Consider the following 24749-nt stretch of genomic DNA (forward strand, 5'->3'; position numbering starts at 1 on the left):
AAGAGTTACAAGTTAAGTACATTTACTGGCCTTCAAAGTAATCACCATTAGCTACAACACACTTCTGGCATCGACCATAAAGCTGTTGGAAAGCGTCAGCAAATGCTTCTTATAGAATCGCTCAGAGCACCGTCGTCATACATTGCTGGAAGTCCATAATATTGTGCTTAACACTCTTGGCATATCTTCAACTTTTCTGCTCTCATTCTCAACGACAGCCACCAATCATCCGAAAGTATGAGTCACATTCCTGCCATTCCAAAATGGAGTGCACAAATGGAGTAATGTGTTTAACATGAAGTTCTGCTTAAAATTAAGGAAAATGGTGACAGATTCATGGAATATTAGTTCAAGTGTACAGTGTTTAAGCAGTGAGTAAAAAAGTGTCTGTTTTGAGTGGTTTAAACGCTTTATAGAGATGGGAAAGGACTGTATCAAAGATGAGCCATGTTTGGGTCTACCGAAACATGCACAGTCACAAATAACATTGAAAAAGTGTGACAGATGCCTGCAAATGTTTGGCAACTGTCTGAGAATGAGAGCAGAAGAGTTCAACATAAGAAAAGAAAGTTTAAGCACTATTGTTCATCAAACATTCACAGACATTGCAGACATCCAACAATGTATGACCACAGTGTTTCAATTAATTCCATAAGCAGCATTTACTGACTGCTTCCAACAGTTTTAGAACCAAAGTCAGAAGTGTGTTGTAGCTAATAGTGATTACTCTGAATGTCAGTAGAGGTATTTTGTTTGTAACTATTGTTAACTTTATCTTCTGAAACCATTCACTGAACTTTTCAGACGCACCTTGTTGATGTCTATGTAGGAACTATTTGACTCACTATATTTGAAACCAGGTGCTGTACCACAATCTTCAGTACTATAGCTTTTCAAACCATTTGCAGTTAATTCACTTCTCATTCTCTTTATAAAGTGTTAGGAAAGAATGTGGAAAACATATATAATGAAGATTTTGTGGTGAATAAAATGTGTTTCAATTAAACATCTTTTTGTAACAGTAGTGTGAAAATATTGCTACAAAATCACCATGTTACACCATAACACACTGTGGAATGTTAGCAGAATGTTATTTCCTTCGATAGTTTTCATGCTTGCAGAATGGTAGTTCACACACTGTAGTCGGAGAGGTACCCTGTAGACCCCTATAAAGCTGCACATTAGTTTGATAATGCTGTTTAATTAGGCATATGCAAAGGAAAACATTCAAGGAGTTACAGTTAATCACATTATTCCAGCAGAATACCCTTTATTCTTAAAATATCGATAAATATACAAGTTCAATATTTTGTACCATTTTACATTATACTACATACACGTGTTTTGCAAGTCAGTTTTAATTAAGTACATCTGTTTCTGTCACATGAGCAGGATCTGCCTTCTCATTTGGTGCTACCGTTACTACTCTTACGAAGAATACTTGCCTCTCATCATGCATTGATAGTCATGCCAGTTCAGCACTGAAGCGCAAAAGTAAGATTTACATTCACAAAATTATACTGGGTTTAATCAATATTACATAACAAATATGTACAGTTTATTTAACACATTATTGTATTACTCCAGTATTGCTCATGAATGCAAACAAGTTCTCACAAAACACAAAATTCGTCTCAAAAACCTTTCGAGATGTTCAATTCATATAAACATTTTAACACGGACGGCAGTCATAATGGTATTTCAGAATTACTTAAATCAATGTTAATTAGAGGATTGGGAGGTGGAGGGTGATGGGGGCACAACAGTTTCTTGTAGAGTTCACATAACTAATAAGAACACAAACCTTTGACACTTTCAGTCACTATTTCCAGTAATCTGCATAGAAAATCCTGAGCATTTTATATCAAAAATAATACTTTAGAAAAATCTGACAGATATCAAAATATTATAGTTTCTCAGACAGTTGTTAGGCTATCATATATAGAAATGTAATTTTGAGTTCACAGGCAACTGGTGTTAATAGTGATAATACCAAGCTTTTGCCAAAATCAAACAGTGGAAGAAGAGTATCACTGCAATTTAGCATTTGCATCACATGCTTTATTTTATTTTATTTTGTGAAATGCACATATTGTCACGAAGATGCTTTATTTATCTTTTCGTATTTTTACACTTCCAGATAACAGTAAGAAAATAAAGCTATGCCACTGTAACTTTGACCATAGTCGCTTGTAATTATTAGACTAGACTATTTTTATGCACCTTACATGGTATGTAAGATTAAAGAACCAATTGTTTGAAAACTTACTCATAAAAAGAGAGATAATCAGATACACTTTTCATGCTCAGGCATTTCTAAGACAGCTGTGAACAATTTTTCCACTTGTCTTACACACTGCAAACTGTCTCCTACAACTAGGATTTGTACGTGGTTAGTCTTTGCTACAAGTAAAATAGTAAATAAATTGTCTTTTGAGCACACTATGGTTATATAGGTAGATTATGTTTTAATCTACTCTTTCACAAAGTTCGACTTCTTAATTTTAACTTGTGTAATTTTATATGATGATCTATGTAATATATGTTTAAGAGCTACTCTGTATTTTATGTTTAAGCTAAAACGTGAACAAGTCACAGTGAAAGAGATTCAGTCACACTGACACACATTCTTTTTGTTTTAGAAGTGACAGATTATTTTTTTTTTTTTTTTTTTTTTTTTTTTTTTTTTGCAGGAGGGAAACATTTTAATAAATAATGAAGAAAGAAGTGTAAGATTCACAAAACTAATAGTACAACTACTTTTTTTGGAATATACTTGAGCTATACCCTGAGAACTCCGAATAATTAAACAAGCTCTGCAATATTTAATGTCTAATAGTTCATATAGATAAAGTTAAGGCTCTCTTTAAGTACAGTCCATGATAAAAATATACTGTACTTCCTGTTGGTGTGAAATATCTGGAGCATGGTCTTATTGGAATATCAACACAGCAACATAAACACTCTTTTAAATACTTCTAGTTCATAATCAGCAATATACTTCGATTGTCTATGTATGGTGACAGTGCAGAGAGAGCTAGTTCTTCGGAAATGAGTTTTTATACACTAACACTAGTTCTAAATTCTTAACAGAGAGCTAGAGACAGAAAAATGGAATCTCAATATATTGGCAGCATTTCAGCATGTATGTTGGAAACATTAATTAGGCAACAAAGTTTACAGATAAAAGTGAGAACTAATATGGCAAGTGGGTGGCCAGTGCTAATTCAGAAAGCATTCCTTCAGTCCTTTGAAGCAGCAATCAGTGTTACACAATCTGTCTTCTCCATTGATTTCCTATCTTGAAGCCACGATTCCCAACTGAATAATGTTTTTTTTTAAAAAAAAAAAAAACAACAAGTTTGTTTCTCTTACTGTCTGCATAAAAAGTAAGTAAGTAAGAAATTTAGTAGTATTCAAAATCCAAGGACCTGATGACATTTGTGATAGTAACATTTTAAATATTTCACAGCCCATCACTATTAGAGTATATTTGTGTGTGCGTACCATGCAGTAGATAAACACACCAATTTGCATCATGCACCTTAGATTAAAAGTGATTTTTTTTCCTGCTAATCAGTGTTAAAGTGTTCTATACTTAGTTACACTAAGTAATCTAAAGCTGATAGAATGTAAATTGTGAGTAGAAAATAGTTGATCTGTAAATGGTATTTTTTTATATTTTAGAAGTATTGTAGTCAATTCTGTCAAAACAAGCATTTTCACAGCATAAGATTTAGTGAAGTGTCTATGTTTGAAGATGATAGTACAGCCATCATTTTTATTTTTATTTTTTTCTATTTCTATAAATATTTTGCGGAGATTCATTCTCCATATAGGCATCTGAAGCACACTACAGAAATGTTTGGCACATTCTACTAGAAATAATTTTCAGATAATATAGCACTTCTACCATCTTTATAAACATATGTTTCTTTTCAGATTTTTTCCCAGTGAATAGCAGACAAATTCTGCAGAGAGTACAGCTGCCATTAAAAAGGTATTATAAAAAAATGTGATACATGTACTAGTTAACAAGTAGTGCTTCAGATTGTAACTAATTTGCTATTTAATAAGAAAATCAACATTAATTCCAACAGAGCACAGGTAACTGTTTGTTAGATTGCACCTAACAACAGAATAACTGTACAGTAAGTAAGAACACAAGATTATAAATTCATAACAGTTCTGCCAGATAAAATAATCTAAAGATGTGGTTATTGTAATGGAGATGCATCACCTCTGTGTGTACAACATACACATGAAAAATGTGAATAATGTGTCATATAGCAAACTTGACAGCATAATGCAATCAATTTGATTAGAATGTACACTTTAGACATTTGGTGTGTGCTCAAATAAGACCACTTTTCTCTTGAGGAAACTTCCTGCTTTATGCACCAATATTTTAAAAATTTTCTCATCTTTACAGGAACTGTTTTTATTTCCTTAGCTGATCTTGCAATATTAATAATACAACAATCTTCCAGTGTTTTATAAAACATCTTTCAAACTAAGTTTAATTACATTACAGCATTTTTACATGGAAAACACTGAGGCTGGTGTTCATCTGTATTGCTAGCTATGTACTATTTACATTTAATTAAAATCCCTATTAAAATAGTTAATTAAATATAATCTCCTACAAAATCTATGTTATGATTTCTTCATACTAAAAATGTTTCTAGAAAGATATATGCTTTATACACATTGGTAATATGAGTGTACTGCTCAAAATGACAATTTCTTTCCCCTTAATGAAATGCTCTAACACACATAATTCTGTTAAATTTAACATTTACAATTTTCTGGTCCCTTAAGAAAATTACAGCCAGATTTGGTCCATACATATCGGAACATGCCCATCACAAAGTGACCAATGTATTGATGGTTTTGTGGCAGCAAGTAAACAATACAAATGAAAAACATGGAATTTAATAGTAAACTTGAGAAAACATGCATACCAAAGAGGATAAATAAAACATGCGTACCAAAGAGGATAAAGCAGTGTTGCTTTCAAATATCAGTGAAATTTAACATTTTACAATGATCAGTAAACAAACAGAAATGTTTCAGCAAACAAACAGAAATGTTAACATTATTTGAATTTATTTACATCTACACACACGCACACACAAAAATTGTTAAAGGTACCAGAAATTATGGCTGTATAACAATTCTCATCAAAATTGTCATCTTGAGAATACCTCTTCGCTTAGAAGGCCAGAAGTTCACTCAGAAAGATCTGTTGTGCTATTATATATGAAAAGATTGGATATGATAGAAAGATATGAATAATGTTCAATTTTTCTGTAGCAATATGTACAGTATCTCTCTCAGTCACCACATTTCATACAGTATGGCAGTCATGCATGGCCAAGTAAACAGAATCCTGGAAGTAGCCAGGAAGCATTAATTCGGAGGCCTTGTACCTGCCCATACAAGTATCGAATTTATCATCCATTCATTCTTGTAATTTATCAGGAGAACAGATATCTAGGAACAGTTGAGCATTATTATGTACAATAAATGCTCCCTCCACTGTGAAAAGGAAATTTTTCACATTGCCACTTCCCATACCTCCAGACACACTTGCATTCGTGGAACCCTACATAATCACTCATCCCTCCAGTTCAGCTTGCACAAGAAACTACTCTAGATATTCCTTCTTTAAAAAAAAAAAAAAAAAAAATATATATATATATATTAAAATGTATAGTCTAAGTACTACACTAAACTGACTGCAGAATTGAGATCTATAAGGTCGCTATTGTTGTAATGTGACAAAAAATTAATGTGTATTATGTCTCACATCATTTCCTTTGCCGCTGTATACATAGGAAGCACAAAGAATCTTTTTTACTTTTTTTAAAACTCTTTAATATTTGTGGCAAAATAGATCATATGCTATTATGAATTTGCCCTATAATATTGCCCAACCTAAAATGCTGTTAATTAAAAATGTTCCAAGATTATTAAGTATCAAAATTTTTTGACTGTTTTTAAGATTACATGTTTCCGAGTTCTTCTGTAACAGTGATACGAAGAACTTCAAATCTAAATAAATTAGTTTTACTACACAACACATATTTTAAATAAGAATTAATATATACAGATCTTGCAGTATACAAAAACTGTTTTTAGTGTGTAAAACAGGAATGCTGTATCAACCCAAAAATCAAATTTGATCTTTGTGAAAAGAAAAACAGTATTAATTACCTAAATAAATATACATACACACACACATACACAAAATGGGAACACAAGTGTTATACAATGCACAGAGGAACACAGCTATCACAAAAATTAATTTTGCCATGTGATTATAAGGTCAGTCCAGAGTAAGGCAATGTATTATTCATCAAGTTATATTATTTACAAGTAACTTCTATGATATCTGCAACTTCGCACTGAACTGAATGTAGCTTTGGTTTCCCAAAGCTTAGTCTTGTTAGATGTAACAAGACTAAAAATAGCAGATCTAAGGGATGCAAATATCATGTCATAAAAATGATGCAGCGGGTAAAGCTATATGTGTGAGGTAGACTGGCTTTTAATTGTGGAACATATGGGGATTTCTTGTCATTATGGTCAGTAATCAGCAGAACTAATTAAGCACTTGAAAAACAAAATACTCCTGTTATATAGTACTGCACTAAGCTGTAATCAGAATATTGTTCTGTGAATAACATGAGTAAATGTTTCCAAATTTGACTTTTGGGGTTTAGGATTATGTTAAACCGCTAAAATAACATCATAAACATATTACATCAGGCATTTCAAACTGATATATTACTGGATAAAAATTTACGCACATCCTTTTTTATACAACTGCCCATGCCATTGCTGATATTTTCATCCTAACACACAAATAATCCGTTTGCATATATATACCACGCATCCAAACATTGCCTCCAATTTAATCGTGGGTGGCTACATGTACAAGACTGCTGAATTTCACATCCAGGTCTATGAAACCACATTACAATTTCGTACCAACCAACCAAATTACTTTGAGTCCTCATACACCATCATCAGAAAAATCACATGTTTAATTACATTAGTATAAAAAGGTAATAAGGCCTAAGTTTTCAAGTTTATACACAATAATATACACAGTGACCGAATCGTGCAAACAAGCTCCCAGTCAAAATGTTTGAAAGAGTAACTGTGATATACTGGCAGCTGACAGGACATTTCATGCATTACCTCCATACATTAACAATTCTTTTAATAACAAGTGACATGTCACAAGTATGTGCCTTGAGGTTAGAAATGAATTAAATGGGAAGAGCACATAACTGTCAGATTGTAACAGCCAGCCAGCTATCAACAGCATCCTTTCATGGCGTTCTCTTAATTGCTTTTTATAGAAAGACTTAGTAGAGTCCACTACATTGCGATAGTGGAAGAGACGATAAAAAAAAATGAGGGTAACAGTTCTAAAAATAATAGTTATTATGGTTCTTTAAGGACACTAAATCTACATTTCCAGTTACATTTCGGTCACTGCAAACTGCAACCACCACAGAACAATAAAATGCTTCAGAGATGGTTTGCGGCGGTGGCAGCATATTGAGGGTGCTAGGGCGATGGCACCGAATCGGATAGCACCTCAGATGGTGTACCCTCACTGGAATTTATGGAGCACGCCTTATGAGGTGGTCTTCGCTGTCGCAGGACTGACGGGTCGAAATTTGGATGCCTGCGGGCATGTTTGCTGTGAACAGAAAATGGTGTGTTATAGGTTAATCTTGTGAAGTTGAATAAATACAGAGAAGTGGAATTTTTTATGACCAAGAGAAATTACACTGGTAACAGTCATCTAACTAAAATAATTGATCAGAAAGTGACAAGGCAGTAAAAAAAGATCAGAGATGTTTTGCTCTAATGAAGGTAGAGCACCGTAACAGGAATGTGCAGGAACTAAGGGAGTATGCACCATAATGACAAAGATTTCTGGTAAAACATTGTAAAAAATGTTTTACAAAAACAATATTGTGCAGCAGATTCAGCTGGTACTTTATGGAAATAAATGAAGCCAGAAGCAGTTTCTAAGTGAAAGTGGCTCACAGAAACTTCAGTTATCAATCACAGAAACTTCAGTTATCAATGAATTCCCACTTGTTTCTACATGTGTTTCTTTGGTTCTTTTATTTGGATGTCAGCACTAGAGGAAGTCATTTGTGTATAGCTACTGAACCACATTGAAATTCCAAGGTGCAACATCATCACTGTCTACCTCTAGAGTCTACTAGTATTCTCCGCCTCAACATATTTAAAGGTATAAATCTGCTTCACCAATAGACGCTAGGGATGGTGGTTATCGCTGAAACAATGAAGTTTGATCTGTGTTATTCAACACTAGTTTAATCAGAGTGGGAAAACCATTGAAGATAACTGGTTTCTGAAACAACCAATTTTCAGTTTTTTACTCCTATTATTTCCTGTAATAAATGTAAAAATTGAACAAAGATTGAAAAATTGCAACTCCTTCAGTTCTTAGAATCAAAATATTAAATTAAATATGCAAATGAAACGGAACTTAGTCCATCCACCATTCGCTGTTTTTGTTAAAAAGTAATAAGAGGTGGACTACTATAAAAAAAATCTCCAGTATTTTCCTATTCTCTAATTTTTTGAATCTCTGCTCAAAAACCGTGTTGTAATCTAGGTCATGCCACTATATGGACATTATGAATATTCAGCAGTAAATGATAAAAACTGAAGTTGAAGGATTATTGTTCTTGTTAATTGGGTTTGATTTCCAGCTGGGTCAGTGTTGTGTTATCCTAATCGTCCCTTTCATTATCGGTAACACACAAGTCGCCCAATGTGGCATCAACTAAAGACTTTAAACTCAGCAGCCAAGGGCTAAAAGCAGATAAAGGCATGTCATGTCAACACAGCCAGCAGATCAGCTCCTTTCTATTTTTATTCTGTGAATGGACTGGAAAGTTTTAAGTTTTCTCCTTACGTCGTAAGTTTGTTGTGGCTACTGCTGATTTTAATTCATTTTTGACGACAAAAGTGAGGAACTACAATCTAGACTGTATGCAGCAAATCTTGTACACTGCAGGTACACGCATTTCACCTAATAGGCTACACTATTGTCTCTGCAATTCCACACCAAGTCTTATGCCACGTGTTTGTTGCTCATTTCTATCAGCATTTTATTAAAATACGCGCTGATCGATTTTCCCAATTTTCCGTGATAAGGCAATATTTCAATGCAATGCAAATTTATCAAATAAAAATTAATTCTTCTTTAAAACGGGTTTATTTAAAAACTAAAAATTTTTGCTGCTATGGCTAATTGATATTTCAGTTTTTACCTGGTTATTATAAAAAAGAAAAACACCTGTTATAACCATGACCAAACAAATATCGAAAAATACTGGTTATTCAGAACTAAAACATTGCTATCTGTTTTAACTGGCCAGTTTTTATAGACACCATACCTACCTTACTTCAAGGAAGAAAGACATCTCATTCCTCTGCCCCACACAAAATATAACTTTAGAAAGAACACTTTTCATACATTTATTTGAATGGCCTTAAGTAGGACTGATTTAACTAAAGTCCTCTGCATATGGAGTGATGCATGTACAGCAATAAGTACGTTGATCATGCAGCCCACAGGTAAGTAAAAAATACAGTCAGCTGTTCTTATTTCAAGAAAATGATTTACAAGTTAGTGCACATTTTTAACAGGGTTGGAAATGGAACTTTTTTACAGCTACTTAAGAGCCACCATTCGTGTTCCAAATTTAAAACTACTCCATACAACTAGCAACTAGGTCTAGCTCCCCCCCCCCCCCCCCCAAACGCACTATCGTATGGGTGCCCTTGACCTGTCTCACTCCGTGCAGTTAGAAGCAGAGATGATACAGCTATAAACTGGTTTACTTTCTCTAACAAAAAGTTAGAGGTCATAGTAGGCACTTCCATCTGTTACGATGAGCAATAACCGCTAGAAAAGGAAATTGCTACTGCTGTACATTCAGTGTTGGTTGCACTACTAAATACTATGATATGTGTAACCTCTCACTCAATATCAATGGAACGTAAGTATCTTCACTGATATGTTACGTGTTCAGAACTGATCTACAATGCATTGAGTTTATCATCCCAAATGATATTCTACATGTTTTTCTTAAAGCTAGGTGTTATGCGGTGTGCTTGATAAAACACACCACTATAACAGAATTGAAGCAGGTCTGCTTCCGAACGCAACAGACTTGCCACAAATACAGCATTAGAGACACCATATGTAACAAGCTGAATTAAAATTCTGCGAGAAGAGGAAAATACAGAAAATTCCTAGTACCATCACAGATATGCACCTGTATTCACACTATCAGTAGTACTAATCTAAAAAAAACATTTAGAGTAATTTCCAAAAAGTCTGCAAATACGGTCATCTGGAGGGGAAACTGGCAAGTCTGTCGGGGACAAGAATGATTGAAGTATTACAGAAAAAAATGGCAGAATTTTGTGATTACCATTTCTGTAGCAAAAGAGGATATCGGTATAGTTAACTCAAAAGAAAAAGCATTGGAGCATATGAGGAAGAGTGTCAATGATACAAACAGTTTTGCATTAGAAAAATAATTAAATCTCTTTAGAAGCAAACACTATCACTTCTTTAACAAGTTTGGTGGGGGAAAAAATCAAATTGATTCCAATCTGTTACTACTGATGAAACATGGGTCAACACTTAACCACAAAGTGGAGCACGGAACAATCATTGCCATTACAATATTTCAAGTAAAATATTAAAAGTCTGTTCTCCTGATACAGTTGGTGTAACCAGACACATATGTAATGTATCACATTCACAATGTATTTTCTTCTTATTAGATTTCACTATAAGAATGGAATTGATAAATATTAGCAATTTAGTTGTTGACACGTTTCACCATTCACATTTTCGCCCTCTATCAATTCAGCCACTACAGAATAAAATATTTAAATAACAAAACACCAGCTGGAGTTTCTTAATTATATATGTCAGTCTTTTAACTGCAAATACTTAAATATAAATGCAAGAAAGGAGATTTATGTGCAACAATAAAGGAACATAGATGTAGCACACGCTCTTTAACTAGTTAATGAAACTAGTTTTTCAGTTCCTAAAAAACACTGCTAAAACTTTTAGACAGAACATAATAAATAGGTGGTAACAATGAATGGAAGGGTTATTCAGGACAATGGTGGAAGGGAGGAGGGGTGTAAAAAAATCTATTGCCATTGTAGGAACTGCAGTGACATTGAACAAACAAGTGATGCCTTGCAACAGCCTACATATAATTTTCTCAGCCTGCCTACATATAATTTTCTCAGCATATAGCACCAAGAGAGCACGCACAAGTTATAAAAATGTCCTGTGTATAAGTTGTATGAAATGGAAGTCTGTCTCAGGGCTGCTTTCCTACAAAAGCACTCTCACTACATATCCCAAGAGGAACACACCAGTAAACCTGAGAGGCACCATGAAATCACATGAGTACGAAATGGATGTAAATTGCCAAATAGATTAATGTACAAATGCACTGGAAAAACGAAGATGAATAATTACTTTTTCCTACAATGAGTACTTAAACTCACTGTTTGATGAGAGATATGACTGCCTGACAGTTATCTTACAGAAGAACATTACCATGAATGTGACTGCCCACATGTTATGGAACAAATGATGAAGAAACAGAAAGAAATGCACTTTATTTTGGTATTCACAAGTTCTTCCATCCACAAGAACTCAAGCTGGTTCCTTTAAAATGGTTAGGTTTTACCATCCAGATAAAGGCATTGTAGTGAGAGTTTTGGAGTTGATGAACTTTGGTGTTTAATACATTTGACTTCTTACATATTAGAGGTGTTAGAAAAGTTTGATCTTCAGAAGGAGGTTATAGCAATTTAAGCTAAAAACACCAATACCAATTATGGAGCAAAGAAAAGGAAAGGTGAGAACAATATTTTAATTTAACTGGCAAGAAAAAGAGTGAAAATAATTTAAATGGTGTAGGATGTCAATCTCATATTGTGTACAATACTGTCCAATGGCTTACCCCTTCATATACAGCTCGTAACTACTAAAATCTACAAACATCTTCGTATTTATGCTGAAAATTTTACTCATTTTCACAATGAGCGAGTGCCCGAAAATTATTAGAGACTTGGTTGAGTTTTCACTAACTACTCCAGGTTCTAATGCATCCACTGAATCAGTGTTTTCAATAATTACTTAAATTAGATGAAAGAAATGGTAAATCTGAAAATGACAGAAACCATATTGGGTAGCCTCCCTTACATGGGCTTTTACAATTTGATATTTAATGAAAATAAACTTCTACAGCAAATACACACTACTGTAAAATACCACTGAAAAACCAGAGTGTGTGCACCACCACCTTCACTGCAAAATGTGTGAAATTTGTGTTTATATTTATATCCAAATTGTTTAGGTAATACTACTGTTAACATCAGCATTATGGTAGAATATGTGAAAACAAATTATTGTTAAACCAATTCCACTGTGTTTCAGTTTTCACTCATTTGGCCAGCATTTTTGTGCAATATTTTGAAAATGTCCTGATTTTGTTTAAAATAATATGGGAATCCTAGTCATTCTAGATCCCATTAATAAGGAGAACCTTCAGGGATATGTAATGAGTTAGGGTATACATAGACATGAGGCAAAAATGATACAGAAACTTACTCTATATACTGTATTAACAATAAACTATCACTATACAGCTTAATAGGATTTGAACTTATTCCATCTAAATTTAATGGAGTAAAAGTCAGCAGCTGCTACTTTGTAAAACTGAGAAGGCAGCATACTTTTTTCAATGTACAGTGTTTAATATTTGCTTGATTACAATGGTATTTTTCAAATAAACTTTTTTTTGCATCTATAAATACCATGTCAATATCAATAGTAGGTTGCCTAATTACTTGTCATTCAGCTTTATAACAAACATTGCCATTTGCTGTATGGCTCACACAACTTTTCAATCCCCAAATCTAGACTTCTCTTAAATTCAGTTGAAGATAATATTAATGGGAGATAACTATTAGCTAATATAAGAATGAACATTCTTAATAAATAAAAGAGTATTGTAAATAATAAAGAAGAAAAGCAATTAGTTATTTATCACAAGGTCTGTGGTTCGGAGATATAATTTCATTTAAAAATGAAATGGATGAATGAGTCATGAATGCAGCACAAAACCTGTGTATGGGTTAAACAGACAGAAGGCAAAAATAATCCAGCTTAAACTGTGTAAATAATTTAACTTTTAACGTATGGCATTTTGTCTTAATGTCTTAGATTGTTTAATCTGTTTTGTTTTTTTTTTTGGGGGGGGGGGGGGTTAAAAGTGCAAAAAGTGTGGGAACTGTGACAAAATTTCATCATTAAAAAAGATATTAACTGTGAATTAATTACAAAGGGATCTGCTGGCTGGACACTGCATAAAACCGATTTTGAATATTAGGCTGAAAACAATATCCGAATGTCTGAAGTGAGAAACAAAAGAGTTTTAGAATTGAATATCTATAGCTGAAATTGTATAATGTAATGACATCAACATTGAAAACAGACTATGATTTTTTAAGGGAAAATAATTTGTAACAAAAATTGTGACTGGTAATGAAATGTTAGTACAAAATGGCTCTTTCGATTAATTCGGTTGAGCATTGCACTCAAATACAACAAGGATACAGAGAAGAAACTGGTAAGATCCACAGACTTATATATGTGCTTACGACCACCACCACAACCTTTCCCCCTTGCCACCAGCCCCTAAAAAGCAATATGCATTTGTAAAACAAAACACATAAGAGACAATTTGTATTTTCAATAAAATTCTTCTGCGTTTAGCAATACACCCTGAGGAAGGTGCCTTGCAACAGTCGCTGAAACGTCAGAATTTTACAGATGACAATGCGGCCTCAAACCCAGAAGAATTTTATTGACTGTGACAACGCCGTGGAAGCCTATGTTTACAATTTGTATTTTATAAGAATGTGATGCTCCTAAATTATAGTAGAGATATATTGGTAATCAAATATTACCAATCAAAATGACCGAGTAAAATGTATAATGCTTTAAGCATAGGAAGCAGCAGATGGTATATATTTTTAATGCTCTGTTTTGTACAGTGTTATCGATTTTTAAAGTAAGGCACAAGAAATTCTTAATATTGCTGTTCTGATTTGATAAGTATGTCACTGTTGGCAGTAAACTAAAGTTTTAATGACAGATTTTTCTGTAGTTTAAAATAATGTATGTCATGTTGAAAGACCAAGAGATTGGCTATGAGTTGACTTCTACAAATGTGTCATGACAGTAATCTCTTATTTTAACATATTATGTATTCCTTTGATAATAGTCTTTTCCCACTGGCCTGTTATTTTTTACGTTTTCAATATGCCTGAAGGCACCGTTAGAAAGTCTTACACTGAAGAACCTCCATATTATTGCCGAGCTTCAGAAACTAAGTTAATTAAAGTAGTCCCACTGTATGGCGTCATAGTGGTTACATACTACTTGATTTGCAGCGAGTTTGTCACCTTGTTCTGTTTTCGCCAGTAGCTCAAATATGAACGAATGTCAATCCAATTACGCGAAAAGCGAATTTAGTGCTGATCAGACTCTTTGAACTTTAGATCTGTTTTCTGTAGCAAAGTGGAATGGTATTTTGATGGCGGAAATCATCTCTACGTCCAAAGGCTGGCCGAGCGCTTGGAAAACTAACCTGAGGTGATCGCTGCGCATGAACTTCTTATCACAGACGGGGCAGCAGAAGTTCTTCTCACCGGTGTGGGTGCGCGTGTGGCGTGCCAGCTCGTCCGAGCGGGCGAACCTCTTGCCGCAGCCAGACCACGTGCACGGGAATGGTCGCTCCCCTGTGAACAAACAAAGAACGGCGCTATTATAGAATGCTCTCACTTATGACCTAATGGCTACAACTCCAACAGGATTGCAAAGTTTTTTTTCCCCGGAAGAAGCTGTTTTTTCCCTCCGAACCTGATGATTCCAAACCGAACAAAATTGGGATTTCTGGGTCCTGTCTTCTTTTTATTATTTTTTTTATAGTGTACTAAAATACGAAGGACACGCAGTACGCTGAGAATTATAATCATTACCTTTGGTAAACCTAACAACGTTCATTACCAAACTGTTTTAAATTTCGACTGTTGCTTCCTTTGCGGCACTAACATTTCATTAGTCTCGCCGTCTGACGACAAATCAATTTGGTGTGGGGGGGGGCGGGGGGGTGTTGGGTTGTTTAGGGGAGGAGACCAGACAGCGAGGTCATCGGTCTCATCGGATTAGGGAAGGACGGGGAAGTCGGCCGTGCCCTTTCAAAGGAACCATCCCGGCATTTGCCTGGAGCGATTTAGGGAAATGACGGAAAACCTAAATCAGGATGGCCGGACCCGGGATTGAACCGTAGTCCTCCCGAATGCGAGTCCAGTGTGCTAGCCACTGCGCCACCTCGCTCGGTCGAGGGGAGGGGGGGGGGCAATTACAACTCTAAAATGTAAATAAAGGAACAACAACCAATGTTTTGAACTGTTTCTAGCATGTTAACGAATGCAAGCAAGATCTCTTCAGAGATAAGAGCTAAATTTTTAATTTCAGTTACTTTTACAAGATTGGCTCCTAATTTAAATACTCACATAGTGGACAGAAATTTTGTTTATTTTGTGTGATTGGGAGTCGGGTTTTTCAAAAATAAAATTTTAAACAATCCGCTTAAATCAGGATACCTGGCAACCTGAAACTACTAACATTATGAACAGAAGCAAATATCAATGACAATATTCCGCGACTATTCCATGGATCTAAGAATAGACAGACAGATCCGGTGAATAGGGAGTGTTTCCCAATTAATTCATATTCTATATCCCTCAGTTTCCTCATTGCCGAAGCGCTTGGGAGATGGAATTTCCAAATGAAAGGTATTTTCTCCTTATAGACTTCCTTTTCATTGAATTGATTCTTCGTCCTTTATTAAGGTTGTGAATACGGGGAAACCTTGTTAAATCCCGCACTAACTTTTCAGAATTTGAAACTAACACTGTTTCTATTCCTCTCTTGTCTGTAAAATTGGCCCATTGCTAAGATACTGGACTTTCAAATGGTTGGTTCCTTTGAAAGAACACACGGCCGGTTTCCTTCCCCAACCACGTTTATGCGCACAGCATGTTAACGAATGCAAGCAAGATCTCTTCAGAGATAAGAGCTAAATTTTTAATTTCAGTTACTTTTACAAGATTGGCTCCTAATTTAAATACTCACATAGTCCACGCTAAGTGACGTTTAAAGTCGTAAAGGAAGGTGGATTTGGGTGTAAGTTTTGTAGTCAAAATCGTTATAGTTCACGGAATATTCTAGCCGGCACTTTATTTAAGTATGAAACTGAAAAGTGTTGGAAGACAAAGAGAAAGTAGCACCTTGGCCACTCGGGATGTCACGGTCGCAGCTCGACGAGGCAGTAAGCGCTCGAAGCGAGTTAATCTCTATAAACATCTGGCTACCGATGACAAATGTGACAGACTCATGCCATTACGAAAGCTGTGCGCGACTAAACACCGTATTGATCCAACATTCATGTACAAATATAACAATGCTGAAGAAGAAATCCGTTGCCGCGTGTGTTGGAAGCGAAGTACGAATACTTATTTGGCAGGCAAGTTAACAATAGACTTTACTAACACTTTAAAAGTATTTCCAGCAGATGTGTCTCGTTTTATAAACATAGTTATCTAGTTCGTTTCGTGTGTTTTTTTCAATAGAAACGACAGATAGAAATCCGCACACCAAATAATGTATAATAAATTAGCACCGTTGTTATCGGCTACACAAGCACGAACGACGTCGCCCTGAACACCTATGAGTAAAGATGGCGAATAGCACGCTTCCAACACCGGTCACCACTACGTAGAAGATACGTCAGAGATAGGTCATTTATTGAATCGTATGGCTAGGGCCCCTCATGGGGCAGACCGTTCGCCGGGTGCCGGTCTTTCAATTTGACGCCACATCGGCGACCTGCAGTCGATGAGGATGAGGACGAGAACAGCACAACACCCAGTCCCTGGACGAAGAAAATTCCCCGACACAGCCGGGAATCTAACCCGGGCCCAGAGCGCTGACAATCCCTCACGCTGATCATTCAGCTACCGGGGGCGGACATCAGAGATAGGTAAAGCCAAGAAAATTTTGCGCTTTATTTTCCCAACAGTAGACACTTTGCTATTTTTTTCATTAAAGACTCATTGACTCATACACCTGAAAATTGGGAATTTCTTAGTAAATAGTTAGGTAGTAATTGGCGACTTCAACGGGTCTTAGTACTATCACTTCGGAATCATTCCGGCAGATATGGGTAAATGAATACTACCGAGAATGAATTGTACATATTTATGAAAGATGCTTAAATTCTATGCCAGCCGCATCAATTCAGTCTTTCAAATTTAGTTAGAATATCTATGAGAATTTTTCACTTTACAACACCGAGACCAATTACTCCGCCAGTGCCTTTCCAGTAGGGAAGCGGCGCCCCTGAAAAATGTGGCTAAATGGGGCTTCATTGATGGAAAGAGAGAGAGAGAGAGAGGTTTACGATGTGGTGCGACATCTGCGCGGCCGGCCGCTGGTGGTCGAGCGGTTCTAGGCGCTTCAGTCTGGAACTGCGTGACCGCTACGTCGCAGGTTCGAATCCTGCCTCGGGCATGGATGTGTGAGATGTCCTTAGGTTAGTTAGGTTTAAGTAGTTCTAAGTTCTAGGGGACTGATGACCTGAGATGTTAAGTCCCATAGTGCTCAGAGCCATTTGAACCATTCTTAGATCCTCACAGGCATGACAAATTTCATGGTAGCTTTAGTGGATATCCCTTACAAAATCTAGACAGTGAAATGGAGGAGTAACTTAATAATAAAATCGTTTTACTGTCTTATAAACAGGCGCTTCAGTCCGGAACCGCGCTGCTGCTGCGGCCGCAGGTTCGAATCCTGCCTCGGGCATGGATGTGTGTGATGTCCTTAGGTTAGTTAGGTTTAAGTAGTTCTAAGTCTAGGGGATTTATGACCTCAGATGTTAAGTCCCATAGTGCTTAGAGTCATCATCATCATCATCTTAACAGCGTTTTTACTTGACCAGTGTACTTTTTGAGAAGTCTCGGCTTCATCCAGCTTTTAATGTAAGGAAGGGCCTTCACAGAGATGTCACTGCGTCAGGAATGCGTTCCTGCTAATTTTGCAGATTTGATTTATACATGACATCAGAATGCAGTAACTTTATCATCCCCACACTTATACTGTTTTGTCAACAAATGGAAGTGAATTCCTTGTGATATATACAAAAGATATCAGCAAAATTCAGAGATACGCATTTCTGTCGGTGTTTTCTATAAAGCTCCTTACTCAACTGAGGCGCTGAACAGGCAGCTATCACTACGAAATGTACATGGGCGAAGCAAAAAGTATATACGACAGCAGGTAATTTTAATTACATGTTTTATTGGTAAACTATATATCCTTCGTTGTGCAGTTGGACAGTAAAGGTAAAACGACTGCAATTATCTTGGTCATTACAATATTTTATAGTAAAAATGCTGTATTAAGAAATCCCTGCTTTCTGAAACAAAAATGACTGCTCACAGTGATGAAGTGCTTAAGAAGCGATGTGTTTAAGCAGCGCTTGCCTCAAAGATCCACAACTTTTCTTCCACTTTTCTCTTCATTCTCAGTCAATTTCGAACTTAAAAGTTTCAGTTCCTAAAGCCGGGTTCCCACATGCGTCTAACGTGACATCATAGCTTATGACTTGCTATAGTGGCATCGTGAATTACCGTTCACACATGACGCCACTAATTCTACGCAGTTGCACAGCTTTCAATACGGCGTCAATTGAAATTATATAGATGGTCTGAATGTTATATTGAAGGTTATGGCCTTAGAGCTGTGATAAGAGTTCAATACAAGGAGGACAAAACTCAGATGCTGGATCCGAAAATATATTCGCACTGGTATAAATCAAGGGAAACAATTTATAAAAGAATATACTGTCTGCAGCGGCAAACTAACATACAGCTGGCATGTAAATATCATAGCCGGCCGTTGTGACCGAACGCCGGCACGGTAGCTCAGCGTGTTCGGTCAGAGGGTTAGCTGCCCTCTGAAATGAAAAAACTGAGTTAATCGATGAACAACGAACTTTAACGGATGTCTTACGATGTCCGCCCCGAGCAGATGCAAAAAAAGCGGTTCTAGGCGCTTCAGTATGGAAACGCGCGACCGCTACGGTCGCAGGTTCGAATCCTGCTTCGAGCATAGATGTGTGTGATGTCATTAGGTTAGTTAGGTTTAAGTAGTTCTAGAGGACTGATGACCACAGATGTTAAGTCCCATAGTGCTCAGAGCCATTTGAACCTGCATACACGCCACTCTTCCAAGATATTTGAACCTTATTGTATTCGTTGATATCGGCACTTCCAATAACTAATTTTTAGTTTAACAGCAGCAGCCACATTAAACTCTGAAGCTATTTCCTAAATATAATCCACAATTCATACAATGCTTGGTCTCACATATTACAAAGTTTATACGACCCGCTTTTTTGGTTACATATATTAAGTTTATTTATTTATTCCTTCGTGGTATACGTCATTGGTTTACACACACACACACACACACACACACACACACACAGAGAGAGAGAGAGAGAGAGAGAGAGAGAGAGAGAGAACATCAAACAATGGTTGCTAGAAGCTGCGAAAAGTGTAACTGCCGACCTTTGTTTTCACTTTTTTCAGAAATAAAATTAAAGCACACAGAAATCGAATGGTCTACAACAGCAATTACTGCACGATATCTGCAACAGAATGGTCGTGTTTCGCAATACTGCCACCTGGAAGCAGTGGTGGTAGGGAAGTAGCGGAACAGAGTACAACTTGAGGGGTTCACACATGCGACTGCAGTACGTCATTGACAGTGGAAACACTTTTGTTGAGTGTGTGAGCCTGGCTGAAGGTATTCTTTGGAGCCTTCTTTAGGCGCACGCCGCGGCGGGCTATCGATTGTCGAATAGCTAGTCGACCCGGGAGTAAACAGCAGTGCCAGGCGGCGCAGGGACTCGGTGCCTCAGCTATCTCCAGCATCTCGCCAGTGGGGCATTCAGAAATATGTGTGTCCGCATCATCTCTTTCTTTCACCGTGTCTCACTTTTTCCAACGTTCCGGTTACTTAGCGGCATGGGGAGGCACGAACATTCATTGATGTGGAGTTCCCACTCTTACGAGAAGTCCTGTTGCCGTTTGAAGAGTTAGATCATCTCTTAAAGCAAATAATTACAGGCTGACATGCTGGTAGCCACATCCAAACAGCGTCTGAGAAGAAGTAGTAGTAGATCTTCAGTAGGACAGAGAGCGTGGAAATACATCAATGTAATTACTTTCTTCCAGAAAGTTATAGTATTACTAGAGTAATCCCAAAAGTAAGGTCTCCTATTTTTTATAAGTACATAGACCTGTTTATTTCTACAATTTTTTACATCAGTTTACAGCTTGAACATTTAGCTGTTTTTCGACATAATCACCATTTCTGTCGATGCATTTTTGTAGACGCTGTGGCAGTTTTTGTATGCCCACGCCATACCAGCTCGCCGCCATGCTGTTCAGAAAGTTATGAACCTCTTCTTTCACCTCGTCGTCGGAGCTGAATCGCTGGGACCACCATTAACGCTGACAGGTACTGTGAGACCCTGAAAAAACTCAAACGGGCAATTCAGTGTCGGAGAAGAGGAATGTTGAACAAGGGCGTACACATTCTCCATGAGAACGCTCGCCCACACATCGCTCCGCAAACCATTGCTCTCCTGCAACAGTTTCAGGGGAACATACCTATAGTCCTGACTTGGCGCCCAGTGGCAATCACCTGTTCCCTAGGTTAATTGGCCGGAAAGCGATTCATCTCCGAAGACGAGGTGAAAGAAGGGTTCATAACTTTCTGAACAGCATGGCGGCGAGCTGGTATGACATGGGCATACAAAAACTGCCATAGCGTCTACAAAAATGCATCGACAGAAATGGTGATTATGTCGAAAAATAACTAAATGTTCAAGCTGTAAACTGATGTAAACCATTGTAGAAATAAACAGCTCTATGTACCTATAAAAAATAGGAGACCTTACTTTTGGGATTGCCCTCGTATATTTGGTGTCCTTGGCGTAATTTTGTTCCTCATTATGTTCCTTGCCAATTATTTCCATCTTATTTAATATTTTACTTCTTTACTCACAGCAGAAAATTTGTCAATACAGGCAACTTATCTACAGAGAGGCTTAATTTTGATTGTAAACTGCATTTTGAAAATATACTGAGGTGACAAAATTCATGGGATACCTCCAAGTATAGTCTCGGATCTCCTTTTCCCCGGCGTAGTGCAGAAAGTATGACGGGATATGGACTCAGAACGTGTTTGGAAATCCCCTGCAGAAATACTGACCCATGCTGCGTCTATAGCCGTCCATTGCGAAGGTGTTGTCGGTACAGGGTTTTTATGCACGAACTGGCCTCTCGGTTCTGTCCCATATTTGTTCGATGGGTGGCCAAATAATTTGCTCGAATCGCCCAGAATATTCTTCAAACCAATCGCGAACAGCTGTGACCTGCTGACATGACATCTTTGTTTGGGAACCTGAAACAGTCCCCACCATTATGGAGCCACCACTGGTTTGCACAGTGCCTTGTTGACAAATGGGGTCCATGGGTGCCTTAGTTCTGCACCACACTCTTCCATCAGATCTTACCAACTGGACCAGGCCATGGCTTTCCAGTCGTCTAGGGTCCAGCCGAAACCGTCACAAGCGCAGTAGATGCGCTGCAGGTAATGCGCTGTTCGCAAAGCCACTCGCGTCTATCATCTACTGCCGTAAGCGCCAAATTCGCCGCACTGACCTAACGGATACTATCGTCGTACGTCCCATATTGGTTCCTACGGTTATTTCACGCAGTGCTGCTTGTCTGCTAGCACTGGCAACTTAGGTAAATCCCGCTGCCCTCGGTCGTTGTGGTGAGAGGTAATCCCTGAGATCTGTTATTCCTGGCACTGACACTGTGGATATCTGAATATTTAACTCCTTAACGATTTCCGAAATTGAATGTCCCACGTGCCTAGCTTCAACTGCCATTTCTCATTCAAAGTCTTAATTCCCGTGGTGCGGCCATAATCACGTAGCTTCTCACATTAATCACCGGAGTACAAATGCCAATACACAGCCCTTTTATACCTTGCGTACGCCGAACTGCTGCCATCTGTATACGTGCATATCGCTTTCCCACGAGTTGCTTTCTCAGTATAAAAGAAAATTAGTGCTTGAGGAAGTGTTAGACTCAGACTCAGGATTGAAACCTTGATTGGTCCTAAGATTGTATCTGTCACTTCCCCTTCTTTCGCGTCTATCAGTGAGTTTTAGATTAACACCGTGGTTCGAAGCCCACATTAAACTGTAGGTCCCCATGTAACTTGGTGAATGTGTCAGTAGAAAGGAGCGGAGGAAGGAAGGGCATACCACCCCCATTAGGATGTCGGTGGAATTAGAACACCCAACACCACAATCGTGTCGCAAACGCCTGAACAGTTTTTATTCTTCCAACTGTAGAGCATGTCGGTCGTGTAATTGGCGATCGTATCTTAGATACTGGTCCTAGGTTCTTCCGGAAAACTTATGTGACCGCGATTATCGAGCGATTATGAGGCCACTTACTCCCGTGGGTCTTTAAAGGACCCCAACAATTTCTTTGTGTGGGATGATATCGACCTCACTGAAAGCCATGTTAAATAGGATGCCATACAGTTATGCCATCTTTGCAAAGAAGAAACCTTAACAAGACACGGCAAGAAGTTGAGAGAAAGTAATGATGGAGCATTACGCATCACAGATTAAACAACATGGCGCTGCCGGCCGCGGTGGTCTCGCGGTTCTAGGCGCGCAGTCCGGAACCGCGCGACTGCTACGGTCGCAGATTCGAATCCTGCCTCGGGCATGGATATGTGTGATGTCCTTAGGTTAGTTAGGTTTAAGTAGTTCTAAGTTCTAGGGGACTGATGACCTCAGATGTTTAAGTCCCATAGTGCTCAGAGCCACTTGAACCAACATGGCGCTAAAGTGACGCTACAGCTTTGCCACATCAGCTGTTAGCAGCCATTGCGGATACAACACGATTAACCATTAACCAAACTGCCGGGCAGTGCCCTACAATGGATGACGCTTGTACACCACACTACTCGAAAACCGGAAGTAAACTGACACTTTGTTGTGGCACATTGATTCAAATGTGTGTGAAATCTTATGGGACTTAACTGCTAAGGTTATCAGTCCCTAAGCTTACACACTACTTAACCTAAATTATCCTAACGACGAACACACACAACCATGCCCGAGGGAGGACTCGAACCTCCGCCGGGACCAGCCGCACAGTCCCTGACTGCAGCGCCCTAGACCGCTCGGCTAATACCGCGCGGCTGTGGCACATTGGTAACGGCGCCTAGTTACCGCGCGAGGTTAGGAGATTGGGAAGGAGGAACTAAGTTGCAAGGCGTGAAGTATCAACCAACACGCTACTCTTGATAGATGTGGGTCAGATGCCGAAGTGTAAATCAGCCGCCAACAACGTCGCGTGTGGGCCGGTGACGCGAATGATCAACTGACTGCCTGAGTATGTAGAAGACAGCAGGTGGCATAGACGGTTGTTCCTATAGCATTTACTCTCTAGAGCTCTTTCTAGTTCCGTGGAAGTTTTCCATGATGTCTTAACACATACTATCATCCTATCTCTAGACTGTGTTTTTCATTATTAAGTACGACGTCAAAACTGTCTTTCTCGTGCCTTTTCCTTATCGAAAGCTGAAATGATCTCATCTGACACTTCTATTCGAAGATAGTTTTTGATGTGATTTGGCTCTTCGACAGCAACACGAAAGAAAGTGAAACGGCGTATACTACCATCTAAATATTGTTTGATGTGTTCGTATAGATTTATTTCTCGAGGAAATAAACTCTGATTTTTTGAAATGTTTCGACGCCACTTTCTTTTCGTTCAATTCTGAAGAGAGAGGATAATTCACCATACAACATTTATCACTAATCTTCACTATGAATTTTACTTTCGCCATTAATTAACTCTACTATCATTGCTAGTTACCTAATTGTGGTACTATGTTTCGACTTATGTAAAGAGGAGGGTCAATCATAACCTCTCTTTGGTTGCACAGTAGTTCACAATTTTGGTGCCGATGTATAAACAAAAACAACCACTCCCAAAAAGCGATTCTCGGTACAGGAATAATACGCCAGTGGCGATGCAGTAACCTCGCTTGCCGCGTGGCACAAGAAAGTCACTCGCTTGGAACAAAGCTCGTTTTAGGCGGGACGTGCGACACGAACAAGAAAGTAGTCGTCTACTGCAAGCGGTCCACGCGATAGCCGGTACAAAAAAAAAGGAGAGAGAGACGTTTACATAGTACGTGCCTGTCTAGTCGTCTGCTCTACGTGTTTACTGCGTTTGTTGTCAACTTCCTGCAAATGAATAGACTGTTTAAATTCACTTTTCGAGACTATCAAGTATTTCATGCAATTTATTTGACACTAAGTTTCCTATATGTGTAAACGATCTAATTATAAAAGCTGGAAATGGACAAACCAATAGAACTGCTGCTTTTCTGTAGCTGT

At 37.8% G+C, this 24749-nt stretch overlaps 1 protein-coding gene across 1 annotated transcript in view; it reads right to left on the reverse strand.

Moving 5' to 3' along the window:
• Positions 1 to 1253: 1253 nt before the first annotated feature.
• The window catches only part of LOC124804642 (Krueppel-like factor 16), a 271023-nt gene continuing 247527 nt past the window's right edge, over positions 1254 to 24749 (reverse strand). The window contains exons 2-3 of the mRNA XM_047264861.1: positions 14766 to 14916; positions 1254 to 7720 (exon numbers count right to left, since the gene is read on the reverse strand). Coding sequence (XP_047120817.1) covers positions 7585 to 7720; positions 14766 to 14916 — 287 coding nt within the window. The 3' untranslated portion in view covers positions 1254 to 7584. The remainder of the gene's footprint in view (positions 7721 to 14765; positions 14917 to 24749) is intronic.

The sequence above is a fragment of the Schistocerca piceifrons genome, chromosome 7 (assembly GCF_021461385.2).
Source record: "Schistocerca piceifrons isolate TAMUIC-IGC-003096 chromosome 7, iqSchPice1.1, whole genome shotgun sequence".
Classification (NCBI taxonomy): Eukaryota; Metazoa; Arthropoda; class Insecta; order Orthoptera; family Acrididae; genus Schistocerca; species Schistocerca piceifrons.